Genomic DNA, 20,434 nt, shown 5'->3' with positions numbered 1-20,434 from the left:
ACATTGTCATTTTCTTATAAATTCACAGTAGGCGTACAGAAAGAAATGCTTAAGCTGTGGAACACACTATTCTGGTGTCTTACCTCATACTGCAGCATTTCCTGTAAAACAGTTGCTTCTGTAATGCAGTTTAGAGCCTTGGGGCCTGGGGAATGTTTGTGCAGTTATGAACTCTGCAAGCGGTGCAAATGTCTCTGGTCTGGTGTCCGATAGATTCTAATTACCTCCGCACAATTTAATGAACATACGCTGGTGGATCACAGGGGTTGTACCCTAACTCCGTGGATGTAACGAATTGCACTCTTCGCGGTTGGGAGAAGCATACTCCTCTGTCACTCTCTCTCTCTCTCTCGCTTGCTTTCTCTCTCTTTCTTTCTGTATTACGGAACTTAATTGATTGTTAGCGGGAGGAAAGGTGCTCAAATCTCATTGGCATTCTGAGTTACTTCAAATGAGCTGTTCTAAGGGTACATATGTAGGATCTTAATTTGAGCCAGTTTGATAAAGCAGGGATATAATCCTGCAGCAACAGGAAATGTGAATTATTATGTGGATTATAATTAATGGACAATTTTTGTAGGGGTTGACACATTTTTCATTAGGGCAAATCAAGTCTAAAGTGGAAATTTGAAACTTTAGAAGCCGTTTTAAACCTTGAATACACTACAAGTTTGCATTTCCTGCCGTGCAGGGAAATTCTCAGCAACAAACAAGATCCTACATCTGTAACTTTCTAATAAGGCAGAAAGAGAGAGAGAGAGGAGAGAGAGATTGTACTGCAAGAGTTATTGTCACATTATTTGAATGAATGTTATTCATTAAAAAGTACAAATGAATGAATATTATTAATTCAGTCAGAAAGCTAATCAAAATGTTAATTTCCCATTTGAACCCCGTGAACCTAGTGCTGCTGCATTCTTTGATGTTGCCAAATCCACATATTTTCATGAAGGTAACAGAAACACTGCTGTTTTGAACACTGAGACGTGTGGCTTCATACTGAGAGAGAAGTCAGCTCTCATCAGTAGATGTTTCTTCAAAAACCCATGTCAGGTACGCATTGTTCAGCAACATCAAATTGCTTCCAGGAAATAACCACATCTACATGTCACAATAATAATGTAACTCTTAGGAAGAGAGTTTTCCAGGTTAATGAATCAATCATCAATCCCAACTTTCCATCAAAGCAGAACACGATGACAGGGTGTTGTTTTGTTATTTATTGTTACCAGTATGACTTGTTTACTTAGCTACTGATTTGACAACCCAGAGTGACCTGTACTTTTTTCCCCTCATCACAAGCCTCTAATATGTCAGCTTTAAACCAAATTATTATGTATAGCCCCTGGCCTGCCTGCGCAAACAGAACACACGCACGCACACACACACACACACACACACACACACACACACACACACACACACACACACACACACACACACACACACACACACACACACACACACACACACACACACACACACACACACACACACACACACACACACACACACACACACACACACACGCGCGCGCGCAGCAGCAACCACATTAGGGCACAGCCTGCTGAATGTGTAAACGATGACGGCCGGGGAGGAGAAGAGAAAAAAAGAACTGGGAGGAAATGTGTCTTTTTCACTCATAATTATAATGCCATTTGGAGTGTAAGTAATCGCTCTGCTGTCATTTTAAATCCGCCACCACTAATATGGCCAAATTTACCAGCATCAGTGAATGCACTTTGACAGCTGCTATGTTTTGCTTCCCCGGGTCGCTGTCTGTCAATCACTGGGGATTATGGGTAACCAGCCCACCTGCCTCTGATGTACTCTAATTCTGTTCCATGATTATAGACTCGAACTGAATGAGATAGATAGCAGGACAACGCCTGTTTCCTTTGTATGGATTATCTATTATGTCCCCATTTTGCACATTTTCACACACATTATTCCGTTGCTATATCAAACGAACAGATACAGGCTCTGCTTCAACATACCCACTTGACAAGATAGGCTACATTTGTCTATAGTGGATGCAATGTCTTTCATTGTGATGGGGTTATTTGGTGGCTTGCAGACGTACATCTATAAAGGATTCTATACCACTATACATACATTTGCATAATGAGGGTTGATATGACAGACTGGCCAGTGACGACAAAGTTGTGAGAGTTCCCAGCTCCCCGGGACTCGCCAGAGAGAATCATTTTTGTCAGACATACAGACAGAGGTTGAGATTCAACGTCAGCATCCCTAATGGCACCCTATTCCCTATATAGTGCACTACTTTTCACCAGAGCCCTGTGAGATAAAAGGAATAGGGTGCCATTTGGGATGCTAGCCAATCACTGGCTTTCACTGAGCTAGCTGTAGCTGTGACCTGACCTCCTTGAGCAGCTAATTCCAAACATTACCCCTCACATCTCTCCCTTTGATAATTATCATTTCATCTGAGAGCCGCGGGGCGGATTATTCTCCGGACAGAGAGCACAGTTAGACACTATTACCGCCACAATGAATGTCTGGATAGATGGATAGACGCCGGTCAGAGCTTTTTTCTTCCTTGCTCCCATGTGTTCTGTTGATACAAAGAAAGTCAGGCTTGTCAATTCAATACCAACTATGGATTGTTTTGTCTTGGTGAAAGACAAGGCGTGGGAAAATGAAAAGACTTGGCGCTCTCTATTAAGAGAGGCGTACAATAGGAAAGGCCGGTGCTATTAATTGGTCAGATCAAGGTGTAGATACAGGCTATGAGGCAACCACCAGCTGGTGGTGCTTGAAAAAACACGGTAATGTTTGGTGTCAAATCGAAATATATTGCTCCAGAAATATAGCAACTTCATAGTATCTGTGCATTGACTTCCATGCGTTTACAGACGCGATACAGCAGTGTATTATACATTGAGTGTACAAAACATTAAGAACACCTTCCTAATAGTGCGTTGCACCTCCCTTTGGCCTCAGAACAACTTCAATTCGTCCGAGCATGGACTCTGCAAGGTGTTGTAACCATTCCACATGGATGCTGGCCCATGTTGACGCCAATGCTTCCTACAGTTGTGTCAAGTTGGCTGGATGTCCTATGGGTGGTGGACCATTCTTGATAGACACAGGAAACTGTTGAGCGTTACAGTTAAATATTTTGTCTGGCCCATTCACCCTCGGTAACAAAATCCATGCGTCAAGTGTTTCAAGGCTTACAAATCCTTCCTTAACCCTTCTCCTCCCGTTCATCTACACTGAATGAAGTGGATTTAACAAGTGACATCAATAAGGAATCATAGCTTTCACCTGGATTCACCTGGTCAGTCTAAGCCATGGAAAGAGCAGGTGTTCTTAATGTTTTGTCCACTCAGTGCATGTTGTGCTCTTAGCCTACATTGCATCTGGCCAATAGGCTAGCACAGTATGTGGAAAATCTCTTGCAGACCCATGGTGTGTAATCGGTGGAGTCGTCCTGCCAATGCACAGCATGGTTCCACAGGATCAATACCATTTAGGTAAAGTGTCCACCACAGGAGGTTGGTGGCACCCTAATTGGGGAGGACTGGCTTGTGGTAATGGCTGGAGCAGAATCAGTGGAATGGTATCAAATACATCAAACACATGGTTTGATGCCATTCCACGCTCTCCGTTCCTGCCATTATTAAAAGCCGTTCTCCCCTCAGCAGCCTCCACTGGTGTCCAAACATATCCAATAGACAGCAGCACCAAATGGCCTGAACGTGGAAGGGATGTGTGTGTGTGACCACAGTATCTTGACATTTCAATGAGAGTACATGCATTTGTCATAGTCCTGTATCATTCTGTAAATGTATCATACTGTAACATTCCTTAGGCAATGCATGACTGTGTTAGTACCCAGTATCATGCAGGGGAGAATGAATGAGTACTTTTTTATCCCATAAAGAAATTTGCTTGGTGACATCACATTTCACCAGATGCTCTTATCCAGAACAACAAGGGTTAAGTGCCTTGCTCAAGGGCACATAGACAGATTTTTCAACTAGTTGGCTCGGGGATTCGAACCAGCAATCTTTACTTGCCCAGCGCCCTTCACCGTTAGGCTACCTGCCGCTACATGCTTGGTAACACGGAGGGAGCCCTTTACTTGCCGTTCCAAGTGGCATTAAATGACAGTGTGGCCAAGCAGACCACTTATGTCACTGCTGCCATTCAAACCCAGATCTGTTCAAGCTGTACTGTTGTGAGGCTGAATGATGGCTGTCCGACTTCCATTAAGCCTGCAACCCCTGCCCTGCCGCAGCACAGCATTAGTACAAGTTTGGCTGTGAGAGAGAGAGAGAGAGAGAGAGAGAGAGAGAGAGAGAGAGAGAGAGAGAGAGAGAGAGAGAGGAGAGAGAGAGAGAGAGAGAGGAGGAGGGAGAGAGAGAGGAGAGAGAGAGAGAGAGAGAGAGAGAGAGAGAGAGGAGAGAGAGAGAGAGAGAGAGAGAGAGAGAGAGAGAGAGAGAGAGAGAGAGAGAGAGAGACAGAGAGACAGAGAGAGAGAGAGAGAGAGACAGACCTTCGCTTGAAAAACAATAAAAAAGTAGTAAAATAGTATTGTTTGGCCATATTGAGACACCGTAGCAAGTATACACTTTCTCAAAATAGTCTGAATTAATCAAAGATAACTCAAGAAATCTGTCATACATTTTTGTCGAGATCTTAGTGACGCAATTTTACATCTAACTAAGATGTTTGGTGCAGTATTTGTCAATGAAAAAATGTGCATAAAAACGTGTCGTCTCTCGTTGAATGACAACAGAGTTTATTGAAGAATCCCGACAGTTGACCAATCACAGATGAAGGGGCGTAGACTTCAGTTCCCGAACTTCGGCTGACCTCGAGAAAAAACGGTGTGTGCCCTCACCGAAGTCCAACACGAACAAAAACCAAATGTCGTCATAATATATAATATATGCACAAACTCTTCCGAACTGTTTCGGCTGAGAAGCATGTGGATGCCTTAAGCCTGAGACGTAAAAAATGCATTGGAAGGACATTGTCATTTCTGCGTCGACCCTGTGATATTGTTGTTACAATATTAACATTCAGCAAATAACATTTTACTCAGATGCATTCCCAGGCAGAGTAAGATCAATACTAAAATACTTTGTGAAATATATTGCTGAAGGAATATTTTATTTCTGAAGATTAGCTATATTTAATCAGGCATTGTGTTGCTCTTCTTTTGATACAGATGACGATAGGCTCTTACATGCAAAACATTGATATTGATGTTAAATATACTAGCATAGTGTGTTTTTACAAGCTTTGCAATAGCAGTTATAGCAGTTATCAATATCTGTTCAAATAGTAGAAATATCTTCAAAGCTCATGTCCATAAAACATCTTAATGCAATGTTCTCCTCAGTAATATCCGCAGCAGCTTCTTGAAATGGAAGCTTTCACTAATCTTTTCACACACCCTGAGGAGTTACTGGTGGGCTATCCTCTCTGCTCCGCTCCCCTTCGCCCCAGCTCCTCTTCTCAGACAGACATGGTGAGTGGAGACTGAGGAGAGAGAGAGGTAGATGGAGAGAAAGGGGGAGCGAGAGAGAGAGAGAGAGAGAGAGAGAGAGAGAGAGAGAGAGAGAGAGAGAGAAAGAGAGAGAGAGAGAGACTCTGGGCTCTGACCGTTAACCTAAAAAAAACAAATATAATGATATTCCAAAAAAGGTCGGGAAATAAGGATGACAAATATAAATTCTATTTGGACACAGTTCTATTAGAACACACCAAAAACTACACATATCTAGGACTAAATATGAGCAACACAGGTAGCTTTCACATGGCTGTGAATGAGCTGAGAGACAAAGCAAGAAGAGCATTCTATGCCATTAAAAGGAACATCAAAATTGAAATTCCAATTAGAATCTGGCTCAAAAATTTTCAATCAGTTATAGAACCAATTGCTCTATATGGCAGTGAAGTATGGGGTCCACTCTCTAATAATGAATTCACTAAATGGGACAAACATCCAACTGAAATATTGCATGCAGAGTTTTGCAAGACTGTATTGCAAGTACAAAGAAAAACTCCAAATAACGCATGTAGGGCAGAATTGGGCCAATACCCCCTCCTCATTCGAATAGAAAAAAGAGCCATAAAATTTTACAACCATCTAAAAACAAGTGACCCTAAAACATTCCATCACACAGCTCTACAATGTCAAGAGATGAAACCAGAGAAGAGTCCCCTCAGCCAGCTGGTTCTGAGGCTCAGTTCACCAACCCAAACCAACCCCATAGAGCCTCGGGACAGCCCTCAGAAAATCTGGCCCAACCAAATCATCACAAAACAAAAAGAAAAATATATAACCTATTGGAAAGACACCACAAAAAATCAAAGTAAACTTCAATGCTATTTGGCTCTAAACAGACAGTACATGGTGGCAGACTATCTGACCACTGTGACTGATAGAAAACTGAGGAAAACATTGACTAGGTACAGACTCAGTGAGCACCGTCTGGCTATAGAGACCGGTCGTCACAGACAAACCTGGCTGCCCAGAGAGGACAGGCTGTGCTCACTCTGCTCCAGAGGAGAGGTAGAGACAGAGGTGCATTTCCTACTACACTGTGACAAATACTCAGACCTAAGAGCATATTTCTTTCCCAAAATTATAACTCAATACAAAGAATTTGAAACTATAAAAGATGAAGAAAAAATCAAATATTTATTGGGTGAAAAGCCAAAATGTGCAGTTTTGGCAGCCAAATATGTGTCCTCCTGCCACAACCTGAGGGACAGCCAGTGAAAAATGCAAAGTAATATTGATAATATTTCCCATTTAGCTTAGTTTTGTTTTGTCTTTCATACCAGGTCATATGTCTTCTCAAGTCATATTGACACTGGTCTACTACCATTGATTTAATGTATTGTTGTTCTGATTAATATTGTTGTTGTTGTTAATGGTAATCCCATGTCCACTACTACTGTTATTATTGCTGTTGGTCCCACCATTTATTTATATATAAATATATATATATTTTGTATATATATACATATATATTTGATTTTTATTTTTCGATATGTATACTTTGACAATGTAAGTAATAACGAACCTACCATGTCAATAAAGTCAATTGAATTGAAAAAAAAAAATTGAGAGAGAGAGAGAGAGAGAGAGAGAGAGAGAGGGAGAGAGAGAGAGAGAGAGAGAGAGAGAGGAGCAAGCTGAGGCCTGGAAGTCATACACCCAGGAGTGTGAGTCCTGCCAGGGGCCTTGTAATCCCACAACACCCTCTGCTGCTATCCCCTCCACCACCTGTCTGTCCTCTCCCTCCATCTCCTTATCCCCTCCACCCTCCTCCATCCCTCCATCTCCCTATCCCCTCCACCCTCCTCCATCCCTCCATCTCCCTATCCCCTCCACCCTCCTCCATCCCTCCATCCCCCTATCCCCTCCACCCTCCTCCATCCCTCCATCTCCCTATCCCCTCCACCCTCCTCCATCCCTCCATCTCCCTATCCCCTTTACCCTCCTCCATCCCTCCATCTCCCTATTCCCTCCACCCCTCCTCCATCCATCCACCTATCCCCTCCACCCCTCCTCCACCCCTCCATCTCTCTATCCCCTCCACCCCTCCTCTTTCCCTATATCCCTTCTACCCCTACTCCATCCCTTCTACCCTTCCTCCATCCCTCTATCCCCTTTACCCCTCCTCCATCCCTTCCACCCCTCCTCATCCCTCCATCCCCTCTACCCCTCCTCCATCCCTCTATCCCCTCCACCTCTCCTCCAACCCTTTCACCCCTTCTCATCCCTCCATTCCTCTATCCCCTCCACCTCACAGCCAGACCATGACTAACTGGATCTGCTCTCTATCACAGGGCCACAGGACATATTTCCTTTTCTCCCTCCTCCTCCTTTTCCTCCTTCTCTTCATCCTTTCATCCGATTTGTCCTGTAGCCTGTAGACTGCTCTGTCTGGTACTCTCCCCCCTGGGATGGAAGCCGAGAGCTGAGCTTGTGTCCCAAAGGACACCATATTCACTACATAGTGCACTACTTTTGATCAGGGCTCTGGTAAAAAGTAGTGCACTATGTAGGGCTCTGGTCAAAAGTAGTGCACTATGTAGGGAATAGGGCACCATTTGCGACACCGCCGGGGGCTGTCTGTGCCAGGGGCTCGACTTAGAGATCCAAGGCCTGGCGCTTGCGAGGACCAGATACCCCGGTGGCCGTCTCTCGCAGACTCTAAAGGCCCACCACCTAATGGGTTTAGACAAATCAGCTAATTTGTCAACAAGTTTCTGATTTTGACAAGCATATCAACAAGCTTGTCTGTCTGGCCTGACACTCAGCTGTATAGAGTCGAATCCAAGTCAAAGCCATGTGGTTGAATTCAGACTATGAAAAAGGAACTTGCCTTCTCTCTCTGTCTGTCTGTCTGTCTGTCTGTCTCTCTATCGGCACATTCGACTGTATAGTTGAAGCCAAACCAAGTAAATGTTGACCATGAAAAGGAGCTTCACCTCTCTCTGTCTCTTCCGCTCTGTCTTCTCAGTATAATGGTGGTTCGGTTAGGATCCCTTCAGCCATCTCAGGTTGAATGACTGAGGGAGTACAACCCTACATTATCCTACATTATTCTCTCAATCTTAACAGCAAGGGATGATTCCCAGGTCATTAGGAACTACTGTGACTTACTGAAGAGTTTTGCTATTTGACTGGATAATAAGACTGGAAGCACGCAGGTGTTGCTGACTCGCTGAGTGGTTCAGTTCTTATGAATAGAACAGTAACAATGGGTTCCATAAGGAGGGTTCCTGTCCCTTTGTGTTGTGTTCTACAGGCCATTTATACCTGGATGAGGTCATCCATTATTTCACTGGTCGTTGGAACTTACGTCAATGTATTCATGTCACCTTTACCTCCATCAGTTGTGGTGATAAATATAGTATAAGACGGGCTATTGCTTTATGTTTTGAGACACCTCCTAAGGATATAAGTATTGTTCTTTGGGTGTGTGTGTGTGACGGTAACTGTACAGTGTTTCCTTGTCCCATGGTCCCAAAGACAACAATATCGACAATGAAAAGTGTTAACAGGTGCAATAATGTATTCATTTCAATTAAATGTGCTTGTATTTACACGTTATGCTTTATTTATTTATGTAATTTGCTTTATGATACATTTCTAAATCACCACCAGGTACAGACTATTGTCCAATATGATTTTTCCGTCTGTCTCCCCTCTGTTTCGATGACAAGCTGTTTTTAGAGGGAGATCAAGAAGGAGGTGATCAATGAGTTTGTTCTGTCTCTTGTTGTTCACACAGGCTTCCTAAGCACAGGGGACCAGGCAGCCAAGGGGAACTATGGACTGCTGGACCAGATCCAAGCCCTGAGGTGGATCAAAGAGAACATTCAGGCCTTCAAAGGAGATCCAAAGAGAGTGACAATCTTCGGCTCTGGTGCAGGGGCATCGTGTGTTAGCTTGCTCACGCTCTCTCACTACTCAGAAGGTATGTATAGGGTATTTTTAGTCCCCAAAAATGTTCCCTTACCTCCTTGGAAATCATTGAGATTATGCTATATTTTTGAAGTCCTTAAATTCAGTGAATGCAATTCCTTTTCAATGTTTAATGAATCATAAAATGAATCATTCTCGGTGTCCACTGTGAGATTTATACTCTGCAATGAATTAGTATTAATTCAATTCATATGGTCATATGAACTTCAGCTATCATTTTAGATTGTAGTAATGAAATAAATACCTGTGGGGAAATGTTTTTTTTAGATGTATTTCTTTATTTGATAGATATCTTCAAAGGCATTTTGTTTCAAACAGGAATATCTCTCTCGCTGGGAGGGTACGGCTTTGTCCCAAAAGGCACCCTATTCCCTACATAGTGCACTACGTTTGACCAGAGTCCTATGGCACCTGATCAAACGTACCGCATTACATAGGGAATTCGGTTCAATTTGGGACGCAACCTATGATTTATTTAAACAGTCTGAATACACCATCATGACTTTTCAGAGGACATGTAGCGTCACATTTCATCGCCACATGGCAGTGATAACAACTAGAGTGTCTTCACAGGTTCACTCAAGTGGCAAATATTGCCTACCTCAGTCACTAGATATGTGTGTGACCAGCCAGAGAAAAGTGGTAGGTGGGTATCAAGAATATTAGAATGGCTCACCGCCGTAACATTATAGCACATTTATATCTCGTTGTTTTTTTATTATCATTCGAAAGTAGTATCCTAGAAATGCCAGTGTCATTAAGTGTCATTGTTGTTCTCCGACAGCCCAGTGCACCTCTCATTGTAGAGAGGCAAACAAAGTCTGCGTCCAAAATGGTATCATACTCCTTATAGTGCACTTCCTCTTTCTGGTCATAAGTAGTGCAATATATAGGGAATAGGATGTCCTTTGGGATGCACACAGAGATAGACAATTGAATAACTAGCTGGACTTTCTCTCTCTCTCGCTCTTTCTCGCTCTCTTTCTCTGCAGCTGGATCTCACCAGGAGCTGTTTGAGTAAATGACTGTGAAAACAGCATTACCAAAAAAATCAAAACAGAGATCCAACCATGTTCCCAGATAGATCTTAACCGGCACATCTCGCAACTTCAGACTTTATTTCCGTCAATATGAATCAATATCAGTTATGGCAGGAAATGGACATGTCTTGCACTCGTCAATGGACTTTAATTTCTCTCCATGTCCGCTGTTGCTACTGAGTGACAACGGCGAGAGTAGCCTCATGGGAAAACATCTAGTTCTGAAATATGTCCAATAAAAAACATACCACGATGAATTTTTCTTTCTTCGTCATTCTCTCAGAAGTCCAATTCAAACATTGAATGCCAAGAGTGTCCAAAGCTGTCATCAAGGCAAAGGGTGGCTACTTTGAAGAATCTCAAATATAAAATACATTTTGATTTGTTTAACACTTTTTAGGTTACTACATGATTCCATATGTGTTATTTCATAGTTGTGATGTCTACAATGTAGAAAAAAGTAAAAATAAAGAAAAACCCTTGACTGGTACTGTATGTACAGTTGAACTCGGAAGTTTACATACACCTTAGCCAAATACATTTAAACTCAGTTTTTCACACTTCCTGACATTTAATCCTAGTAAAAATTCCCTGTCTTAGGTCAGTTAGGATCACCAATTAATTTTAAGAATGTGAAAAATCAGCATAATAGTAGAGAGAATGATTTATTTCAGCTTTTCTTTCATCACATTCCCAGTGGGTCAGAAGTTTATATACACTCAATTAGTATTTGGTAGTATTGCCTTTTAATTGTTTAACTTGGGTCAAACATTTCGGGTAGCCTTCCACAAGCTTTCACACAATAAATTCGGTGAATTTTGACCCATTCCTCCTAACAGAGCTGGTGTAACTGAGTCAGGTTTGTAGGCCTCCTTGCTCGCAGACACTTTTTCAGTTCTGGCCACAAATTTTATATATAGGATTGAGGTCAGGGCTTTGTGATGGCCACTCCGATACCTTGACTTTGTTGTCCTTAAATCATTTTGCCACAACTTTGGAAGTATGCTTGTGGTCGATTTGAAAGGCCCATTTGCGACCAAGCTTTAACTTCCTGACTCATGTCTTGAGATGTTACTTCAATATATCCACATAACGTTCCTTTCTCATGATGCCCTCTATTTTGGTAAGTGCACCAGTCCCTCCTGCAGCAAAGCACCCCCACAACATGATGCTGCCACCCCCGTGCTTCATGGCTGAGATGGTGTTCTTCGGCTTGCAAGCTTCCCCCTTTCTCCTCCAAACATAATGATGGTCATAATGGCCAAACAGTTCTATTTTTGTTTTGCAGTTGCAAACCCTAGTTGGGCTTTTTTATGGAGTTTTTGGAGCAGTGGCTTCTTCCTTGCTGAGCGGCCTTTCAAGTTATGTCGATGTAAGACTCATTTTACTGTGGATATAGATACTTTTGTACCTGTTTCCTCCAGCATCTTCACAAGGTCCTTTGCTGTTGTTCTGGGATTGATTTGCACTTTTCGCACCAAAGCACGTTCATCTCCAGCAGACAGAACACGTTTCCTTCTTGAGCGGTATGACGGCTGCGTGGTCCCATGGTGTTTATACTTGTGTACTATTGTTTGTACAGATGAATGTGGTACCTTCAGTTCGTTTTGCATCGTGTGCCGCATTTTGCATCATCATTGTGATGTAGTGAGTGACACTTAGCGTTGTGAAAGTTCTATATCATGAAGACTTGATCGCTGACATGCAGAACATTTTGGGACTGTATCATCAGTGGACTAATGAAGCAAATATGACAGATAGTTTTTGAGTGGATCATTGCTTTAACATCTGCCACCCTGGTTCCATCACTTACACTAGGCCAAACATTTTACCAATACCCCCCGGAATAAAAACCCTCTCAGGAGATTTGGTTCTGGGTTACCGAGGTTAGCCCAGTATCCTATCATCTGGATTGGTGTTGTGATGGATTCGGATTCGCTAGGGCTGTTGTTCGTCAGGCCGGCTATGTTCTTGCATCACCCCCTTTAGCCAGACCCAGGTGGCATGGGAGCCGTAGCCCCTCATCGCTGCTCCCTTTGTAGGACATTATTTGTTTCTCTTTCGCGGCTCCACAGGCACGCCTCAGCAAGCAGACTGAGGTATACACAGGGGGCATATGCAACATATTTAAATTCACTTCTGGTGAGTCAGGCTTTAACTGATTTTCTTCATCCAGAGGAAATGGGGGGGGGGCGAAATAAACCTCTGTTGCTAACTAGGCCTTACGGGAGATGTCTTCTGTAGCTCGGAAACATACTTTTCAAGTCGTCCTTTTTGAGTCACCATCACAAGGATGTAAATAGAACTTAGAAAATGCTGGAAGAAATGTAACATGCAAGAAGTATTCCTAGTGCGCTGTGGCCTATTTGCAGAGTGGCAGTGGCAGACAGATCATAAACATAATTCAGGATGAATAAGTGGCCCGAAGCCTCATTGCAGAATAACCAAATGTGTCTTTTATTTTCAGTCGGATTAATTTATTATGACCAGCGTTGACGAGAGGTGGTGTCCCTGTCCATGTCCTTAATCATCCTTATGCTGCATATTGTGTCAGTGTAGGAGAATATGCAGTATAGATGTCTCTCTGTCTGATGGATCTGTGTGGATGTTACAGGCATAATCTTGCAAAACATTTTTCACTGACTATAGCACTCACCGAAGATGTTACATCAAAATTACTTAAATAATACCAGAAAATACCAATTATTTCTAAACTGAGTTAATACCAATGTGGCTGTTCCAGGTGTGTGTATTCTTTTAGTAGTTTTATTGCAAAAAATGTTTTACATTTGTGAAAAACACCAAACACTTAGACTTAGTGTCTAACATCAGTTTTCACCCTTTCAGATCTCTTCCAGAAAGCCATCATCCAGAGTGGTACAGCTCTGTCCAGCTGGGCGGTTAACTACCAGCCTGCCAAGTACACACGGATGCTGGCTGAGAAGGTGGGCTGCAACATGCTGGACACCATCGACCTGGTGGAGTGCCTCCAGAGCAAGAACTACAAGGAGCTGATCGAACAGAACATCTTACCCGCAAAGTACCACATCGCCTTCGGCCCCGTTATCGACGGCGACGTCATCCCGGACGACCCCCAGATCCTCATGGAGCAGGGCGAGTTCCTCAACTACGACATCATGCTGGGGGTCAACCAAGGCGAAGGGTTCAAGTTTGTGGAGGGCAGCGTGGACAGTGAGGATGGCGTCTCGGCCAACGACTTCGACTTTGCCGTGTCGGACTTTGTGGATCACCTCTACGGCTACCCAGAGGGCAAGGACACGCTAAGAGAGACCATTAAGTTCATGTACACTGACTGGGCCGACAAGGAGAACCCCGAGACAAGGAGGAAGACGTTAGTTGCACTCTTCACCGACCACCAGTGGGTGGCGCCGGCCGTAGCCACGGCGGACCTCCATGCCCAGTATGGTTCGCCAACGTATTTTTACGCCTTCTACCACCACTGCCAGAGCGACATGAAGCCTAGCTGGGCTGACTCGGCACATGGGGACGAGGTTCCCTATGTGTTCGGGATCCCCATGATCGGACCCACGGACCTGTTCAACTGCAACTTTTCCAAGAACGACGTCATGCTCAGCGCGGTTCTTATGACCTACTGGACTAACTTCGCCAAGACAGGGTAGGTTGTCCAATTCTGTTTTTACTACTGTCTGTCAGATTGTTTATTTGAAGTGGATAAATATCCGTCATGGATGAGATGTTATGGGAGCATAGCTTTATCTAAACTGAACAAATCAGTGTTTCTAGTCTTATAGAGGCGTTGGTTTTCATTAAGGCTTTGCAGTTTGCAAATATCACTTGATATTTGGGTCACGACGTTGTTTCCTGAACCCTGGGATTAGCAAGGTAGCAGGATGTTTGCGACCCAGTCACACTGAAAATTAATTTTTAGGTGAATAAATAAATTCTTGAAAAGCTTCATAGGCTGTAGAATTCCCTCCCCCAGCTCTCCGGCTTGGCTAGCGTCCAACTGATCCCAGTTCAGCAGGGGATAGATTGGCAACGTTATTGACATGGGGAGGCTCTTTTACTCTGAGTGCTTTTTGCTTTCCCGTAGTGCTGCTTCAAACAAAGCAGGAACCAAAAGCAAATTCATCGCTTCGAGAGTGCCCGTTTTTCACAAGAGTCTCTCCAACTGCAGGCAAACACTCCCGTTGCGATCCTCAATTTCCTCAGTAGATTGAGGGGTTTTCAGAAAAAAAGGCTCCCAACAATAGACAGGGGATTCGGAGGGATGAGAGGCATATCATTAAGTACGTATCTCAGTGCTTTGAAATGGAGTGAAACACAAAATAGAAAAGTACAATACACAGGTAAGCCTTCTTCTTATTCGTAGTGGATAGAGGCCTGAACAATGAGTGAGGCCTGTGTGTATCCAGGCGTGCACGGTTGCGTGCGTGCGTGTTGTTTCTTAGTATACACTGCACATACAGGCTATAGCCAAAACTAAAATTGAAGACAGCTGGGAACACATGGCAGACTGGAAACGCAGATTTTTTTTTTCACCTGCAAAGAGAGGCTTTGTGTCAAACAGAGGGAGATAGGATTGAATACATTTGTGAGTATCTGAGTCGATACATGAAAGCATTATGTGCAAGCCACCTCCCTCTGGTGAAAAAGCTGAATCTGGGTAGACCGACATGCGGTTTATTAATATCTGTGACTGCTATTTCCATAAACCTGCGACGACAAGTCTCTTAGGAGGTGTGGACTAGCCTTCCATCTGAATATACTTCTGTTATCACACGAAACAGATTGACAGCATAGTGGAAGCATATGTTTTATGGACCTTCTGAGATACATGTGAATCGCTTGCTAAGTATTCATCAGCCCGATGGGCACAGGATGGCTGGAGTGTTGTCTTTAGTCCAAGTCTTTGGTGTCGGAGAAAATGGCATGTTGTTACAGCAGGCGCTTCCATATGATTTTATCAGGGCTACGGGCCTTAAGTGATATTGTACTGGGATCCACATGCTAGCTGGAACATATGCCCATGCACTATGCTTGTAACTATTACTAGACAGTCACTGAATCCATTTCAGGGAGATTATCTTAATTTACCCAGAGGTGACATTTTGACAGTGTAAAACATGTCAAATGAGAAGATGTTACTAACAACGACTGTAGTGTTTAAAAAATAGTCAGCAAGGCACTAGGGTTTGACACAAAGTACTGTGAGCAATATGCCCATTTTGGTAACATCTTTGCAATTGTATAATAGTGAATGTGGCCCATGGTGTTCAAAGAGTGATACAACCAAATATACAAGTTCTCTCAAATAGAATGACATAGCAAAATGACACAAGATTAGCTTTGTATTGAATAATAGCATACTGCATCAGATCTAATTGAATCCTACTCTCCGGGGATGCACAGACATATTTTCAATGTCTCTCTCTCTCTCTGTCCATGCTTCCATTTACAAGTTAGTGACATACTTAGATCCTGCTGTGATCGGTAATGACAGGATTAAACAGTGCTCCATCAGCCGGAGATACTGTCATGCTGGATTAGCCAGTAAAATGTATCCTGATCCCCTGAGACCACTGTTATCTAGTAGGCCGGCTGATGGATGGATGGAGCTGTGATAAAAGCGGCCTTCTCCCAGTCTCACAGGCTCTCTGTACTCTAAGAGCTCGTTTTTGAAGCAGAGCAGACCTCTGGGTACATAGCTATTTTGACGTCTATCAAATATATTTTAGCATTGGCTCTAGTCTGCCTGGAGTGCCAGGTGGGCGGGGTTAGCTGTTTTCCGCCTGTTCAATCGGTTTCATTGGGTCAAGCAAGCTAAATCAAACCCAGCTAAAGTATTTTAAATGATTTCAAATAGTATTTGAACCCATCTCTGCATAAGAGGTCATCTTGAATGGTCTGATGGGTACTGAGTGTCCCCTGGTGCCTGAGTGCAGTGTATGACTCAAGATGAGGCCTTCATTTCTGTTCAGCATTCAGCTGGACATTCCCACTTCCCATTCCATTCCTCTTACCCTTCCACTCACTCAACAGTGTCAGGCTCCAAGGTTGTCGCCTTGACTGTACTCCTTGCCTCTGTCTCCCTTTGAAAGTTAATGAAATCACAGTCACAATGTCACAGGAGAATTGCTCGATTCCAACTCTGAGGCAGTCCACTATAATATCTACTTCAAAATGTCAATGGGAGAATAAAATGGCTACACGACAGTAAAATGTTAACATGATCTAGGACATTGGGGCATTTCATAAATTTTTTTCGATGAATAACAGAGGTGTTTGTTATGAACGTTAAAAATGGGGGCACAGGATATGCTTTGTATTAATCAATTATTTGAGTCTTGTAACCGTACAGGAGGATGACTCAGCACTAAAGTAAATCTGCTGGGTAGTTTTAGTGGCCATTTGTGACTTTATCTGAAGATTGCCTTCAGTGGGCTTAAAGAAAAACTCAAAAAAATATTACAGAGGTAATAATGACCGCATTGACTCACTTGGGAGGAATATAACATAACATTTCTTTCTAGTATATTTTAATATTTTGGGTCAATCCTTTTCAATTTCACGAGCATTGACTCACAAGCCTGGAGATAAAATAATGCTTAGGTGGCCATTTCAGAATGCTTCCCTTTTTATCTTTCTTTTTATCTCTCTTTTTTAAAACATTTTGTAGAATACTGTCCTGAAAAGGAAAGTTGTAAAATGATTTCATAATTACAAATATTTTTTTAATCTTCTCTATTTCAGAGATCCGAACCAGCCCGTTCCTCAGGACACCAAGTTCATCCATACAAAACCCAATCGCTTTGAAGAGGTTGCCTGGTCGAAGTACAACCCCAAGGACCAGCTCTACCTGCACATCGGCCTGAAACCCAGGGTCAGGGACCACTACCGCGCCACCAAAGTAGCCTTCTGGCTGGAACTAGTTCCACACCTCCACAACATAAACGAGTTGTTCCAGTATGTATCCACAACGACCAAGATACCGCCGCAGGACACCACCCCGTTTCCTTACACCAAGCGTTTCCCGGGGAATCGGCCTTCTACCACCCGCCACCCTGGGGTTCCCTCCGCTAACACCAAGCAGACCACCGACCAGCGGAAAGGTGAGGACCTCACCGACGAATCAGCCGTGGTTATCGAGACTAAACGGGACTATTCCACGGAGCTGAGTGTCACCATCGCCGTGGGAGCCTCGCTGCTCTTCCTCAACATCCTGGCGTTCGCCGCGCTCTACTACAAGAAGGACAAGCGGCGGCATGAGTCAAACCGGCGCGGGCCAAGCCCTCAGCGTATCTCCGCCGGGCCGGCCAATGCGGCGGCCAACGCCAATGACATCGCCCACCTGCAGAGCGAGGAGCTGATGTCCCTGCAGATGAAGCAACAGCAGCAGATGGATCACGAGCACCACCACGAGTGTGAGTCGCTCCAGGCCCACGACACGCTGCGCCTCACCTGCCCGCCCGACTACACCCTCACGCTGCGTAGGTCGCCAGACGACATCCCCCTCATGACGCCCAGCACCATAACCATGATCCCCAACTCGCTGGCCGCCATGCAGCCGCTTCACAACTTCAACACGTTTGGCGGCAGTCAGAACAGTACCAACCTGCCCCATGGACACTCCACCACCAGGGTATAGCTCAATGTGGAGAAGTCAAACGTCCATGTGGCCTGGCCTATGTTGGACAAACACTAAGAAAAGAGAGAAGAGTGACTGACTGTGTTTCACACAGAACTCATCTCAGAGGATGAGATGTTATTTTGCTACCATGCCTTCTTGAACAGTATATCAAAGTCAAATATGAACTTCTAATGACGTGTTTTAAAAGTGAATGTTACTATAGTGATACTGTTTTCGGAGTGAAGCTTCTCAAATGAATCGAAGAGAGTTTTACCAAAAGAGCAACACCTGAAGACAAGTGGAATTATCGGCTTTAGAATGCTTGAATAAACAATACAAAACATGAAGGGTTACAGTGATGACAAGGTTTACTCAAAAAGCTTTTTTGTGCCATTAAGTACATCATAGGACAATAACACACAATTGTACAGTGAAATACCACTCTACTGCATTGGTAAAGTATGACAGAGTAGTCATGGGCACTGAATTTAAAACTCCCCCCAGCCTGAAATGTATTTATGAAAACTTTGTAAAAAACTAAAAACAGTATATAGTTGTGAGTAAAACTAAACAAAAAAGAGACATTTAAAGAACTTCTATTGTTGTTTAAGTTTAACTATGGCTTTTCCACGAGTGTTCTTTCTGTTGAGGTGCGTGTAAATAAACAGTATCAGTCATTATGAATTTTTTTTGTATTAAAATCTGTGTTTCATTGTTTTCACAGCAGCAGATAAAAAAACACGATCCATTTTGGGAGAATACTGTGCATCGTCTAGACAACCATTATATTGTCCTGTGTATCCTTTGTATCCATTTCTGACACAATGCATGTCTGAGAACTGCTTTATAATCTCCATTTTCAGACAGTGTTCTGATTCTGTCTCAATATGAGGTTTGTCACCTGACTCATCTTGTTCTACTTTTAATCGTTTCCTTTGTAGGCTTTTTATGTCTAGCAGCAATCTCACCACTGCCTGAGCTTCACATGTGACCAGAAATGTATTTCTTAGAAAAAAGGCAGTGGATTTTGGTATCAATATTAGTTGGATATGTTTGTAAAGTTGTATATGTTAGATATTTCAAATTGTCATATGCTAGCAATATGTAAAGTATTGTGCCAGGCTTTTGATATGTTAGGTTACTACAACACAAGTGAATGAGTGTAAATAATGATAAATGATATTATTAATAATAACAATTACAAGTACAATATAAAGTCAACATTAACCCAAATGATTTCCGTTCCGCATCCTATTACAGAAAAAAACGAAAGCAAGTACATATAAAAATGTTTATAATAATGCCTCATTTGTAAATTCAATGAAAGATATATCCTTACCATTGGTCCATCAACTGCCAAGATACCAAGGGTTTTGATGTAGGATTTGAAATGTTTTAGTTTGTCTGATATTGTTTGCAGTTTTGCCTTAATTAAGTGATAGATGATACTTCTGGCTGGACACCTGTATAAAGATTTTCTGCAGCATTTTTAATAAAATATCACAGTATTTTCTAAAGAAAATCTTCATGTACATTTTTTTTTAAACGTGAGTCAATCAATCAATTTTATTTTATATAGCCCTTCGTACATCAGATAATATCTCGAAGTGCTGTGAGTGTGCCGGTCTGTGTAAGAAATGTTGGATGATACGCAGGATTTGGAACACGTGCTGTTGAATAAGACTCCTTCTTGATTTGCTGTCTAACACAATGAAGACATGCGTTTCCATATAAATGGATATACTGTGTCTTGTTGCAAGTACGTCCTCTTCTCCTATTCACTTTGTGCAGATGCACTCTTCATGAACCCCATGAAGTTATCAATTTAGAGTTTATCAACGCTGGCAATTTAACAACCAAAACTTTTAAAATGTTATATTGGAATTTGTAAATAGTTTAGTCGAGCCAAATCCATTGACTTGCAGACTTGATAAATTGCCACTCTGCTCAGTAAGGGGAAAGAAAATACTGACACGCGTATGAGCTGAATAGCCAAGTGTGTAGCTGCATTGGGTTTGCAGGGTCTCTAGTGGTATTTGCATACAAGGGTTTGTATGGCGTAAAATTGCTTTGCAATGCTGTCCCTCCTTCCTTCCTTCCCACGGGTCAGTATATTGATCTCTCTTCAAACTAACTTGACAGAAGGAAAATCTACATTTGTAATATTTTTTTTTGCAGTTCCTGGGGCGAAGTAGATGTCTCTATACAATCTCTTTGACATTTGTTGACCTACAGTGTATATGGCCCTGATGCAAGAGGTTGGGGCCGAAGAAAATTGTTGTCATTATGAGGCAG

At 42.8% G+C, this 20,434-nt stretch overlaps 1 protein-coding gene across 2 annotated transcripts in view; it reads left to right on the top strand.

Moving 5' to 3' along the window:
* LOC129840753 (neuroligin-4, X-linked-like) overlaps positions 1-19,661 on the top strand; it is a 76,872-nt gene extending 57,211 nt beyond the window's left edge. For both annotated transcript variants that reach the window (XM_055908907.1, XM_055908908.1), the window contains 3 exons: positions 9,294-9,479; positions 13,375-14,164; positions 17,263-19,661. In XM_055908907.1, the coding sequence (XP_055764882.1) occupies positions 9,294-9,479; positions 13,375-14,164; positions 17,263-18,157 (1,871 nt within the window). In that variant the 3' untranslated portion in view covers positions 18,158-19,661. The remainder of the gene's footprint in view (positions 1-9,293; positions 9,480-13,374; positions 14,165-17,262) is intronic.
* Positions 19,662-20,434: the final 773 nt, after the last annotated feature.

Source organism: Salvelinus fontinalis, chromosome 41 (genome assembly GCF_029448725.1).
Source record: "Salvelinus fontinalis isolate EN_2023a chromosome 41, ASM2944872v1, whole genome shotgun sequence".
Lineage (NCBI taxonomy): Eukaryota > Metazoa > Chordata > Actinopteri > Salmoniformes > Salmonidae > Salvelinus > Salvelinus fontinalis.
Note: the sequence above shows the minus strand (reverse complement) of the source record. Positions and strands in the feature narration are given on the sequence as shown.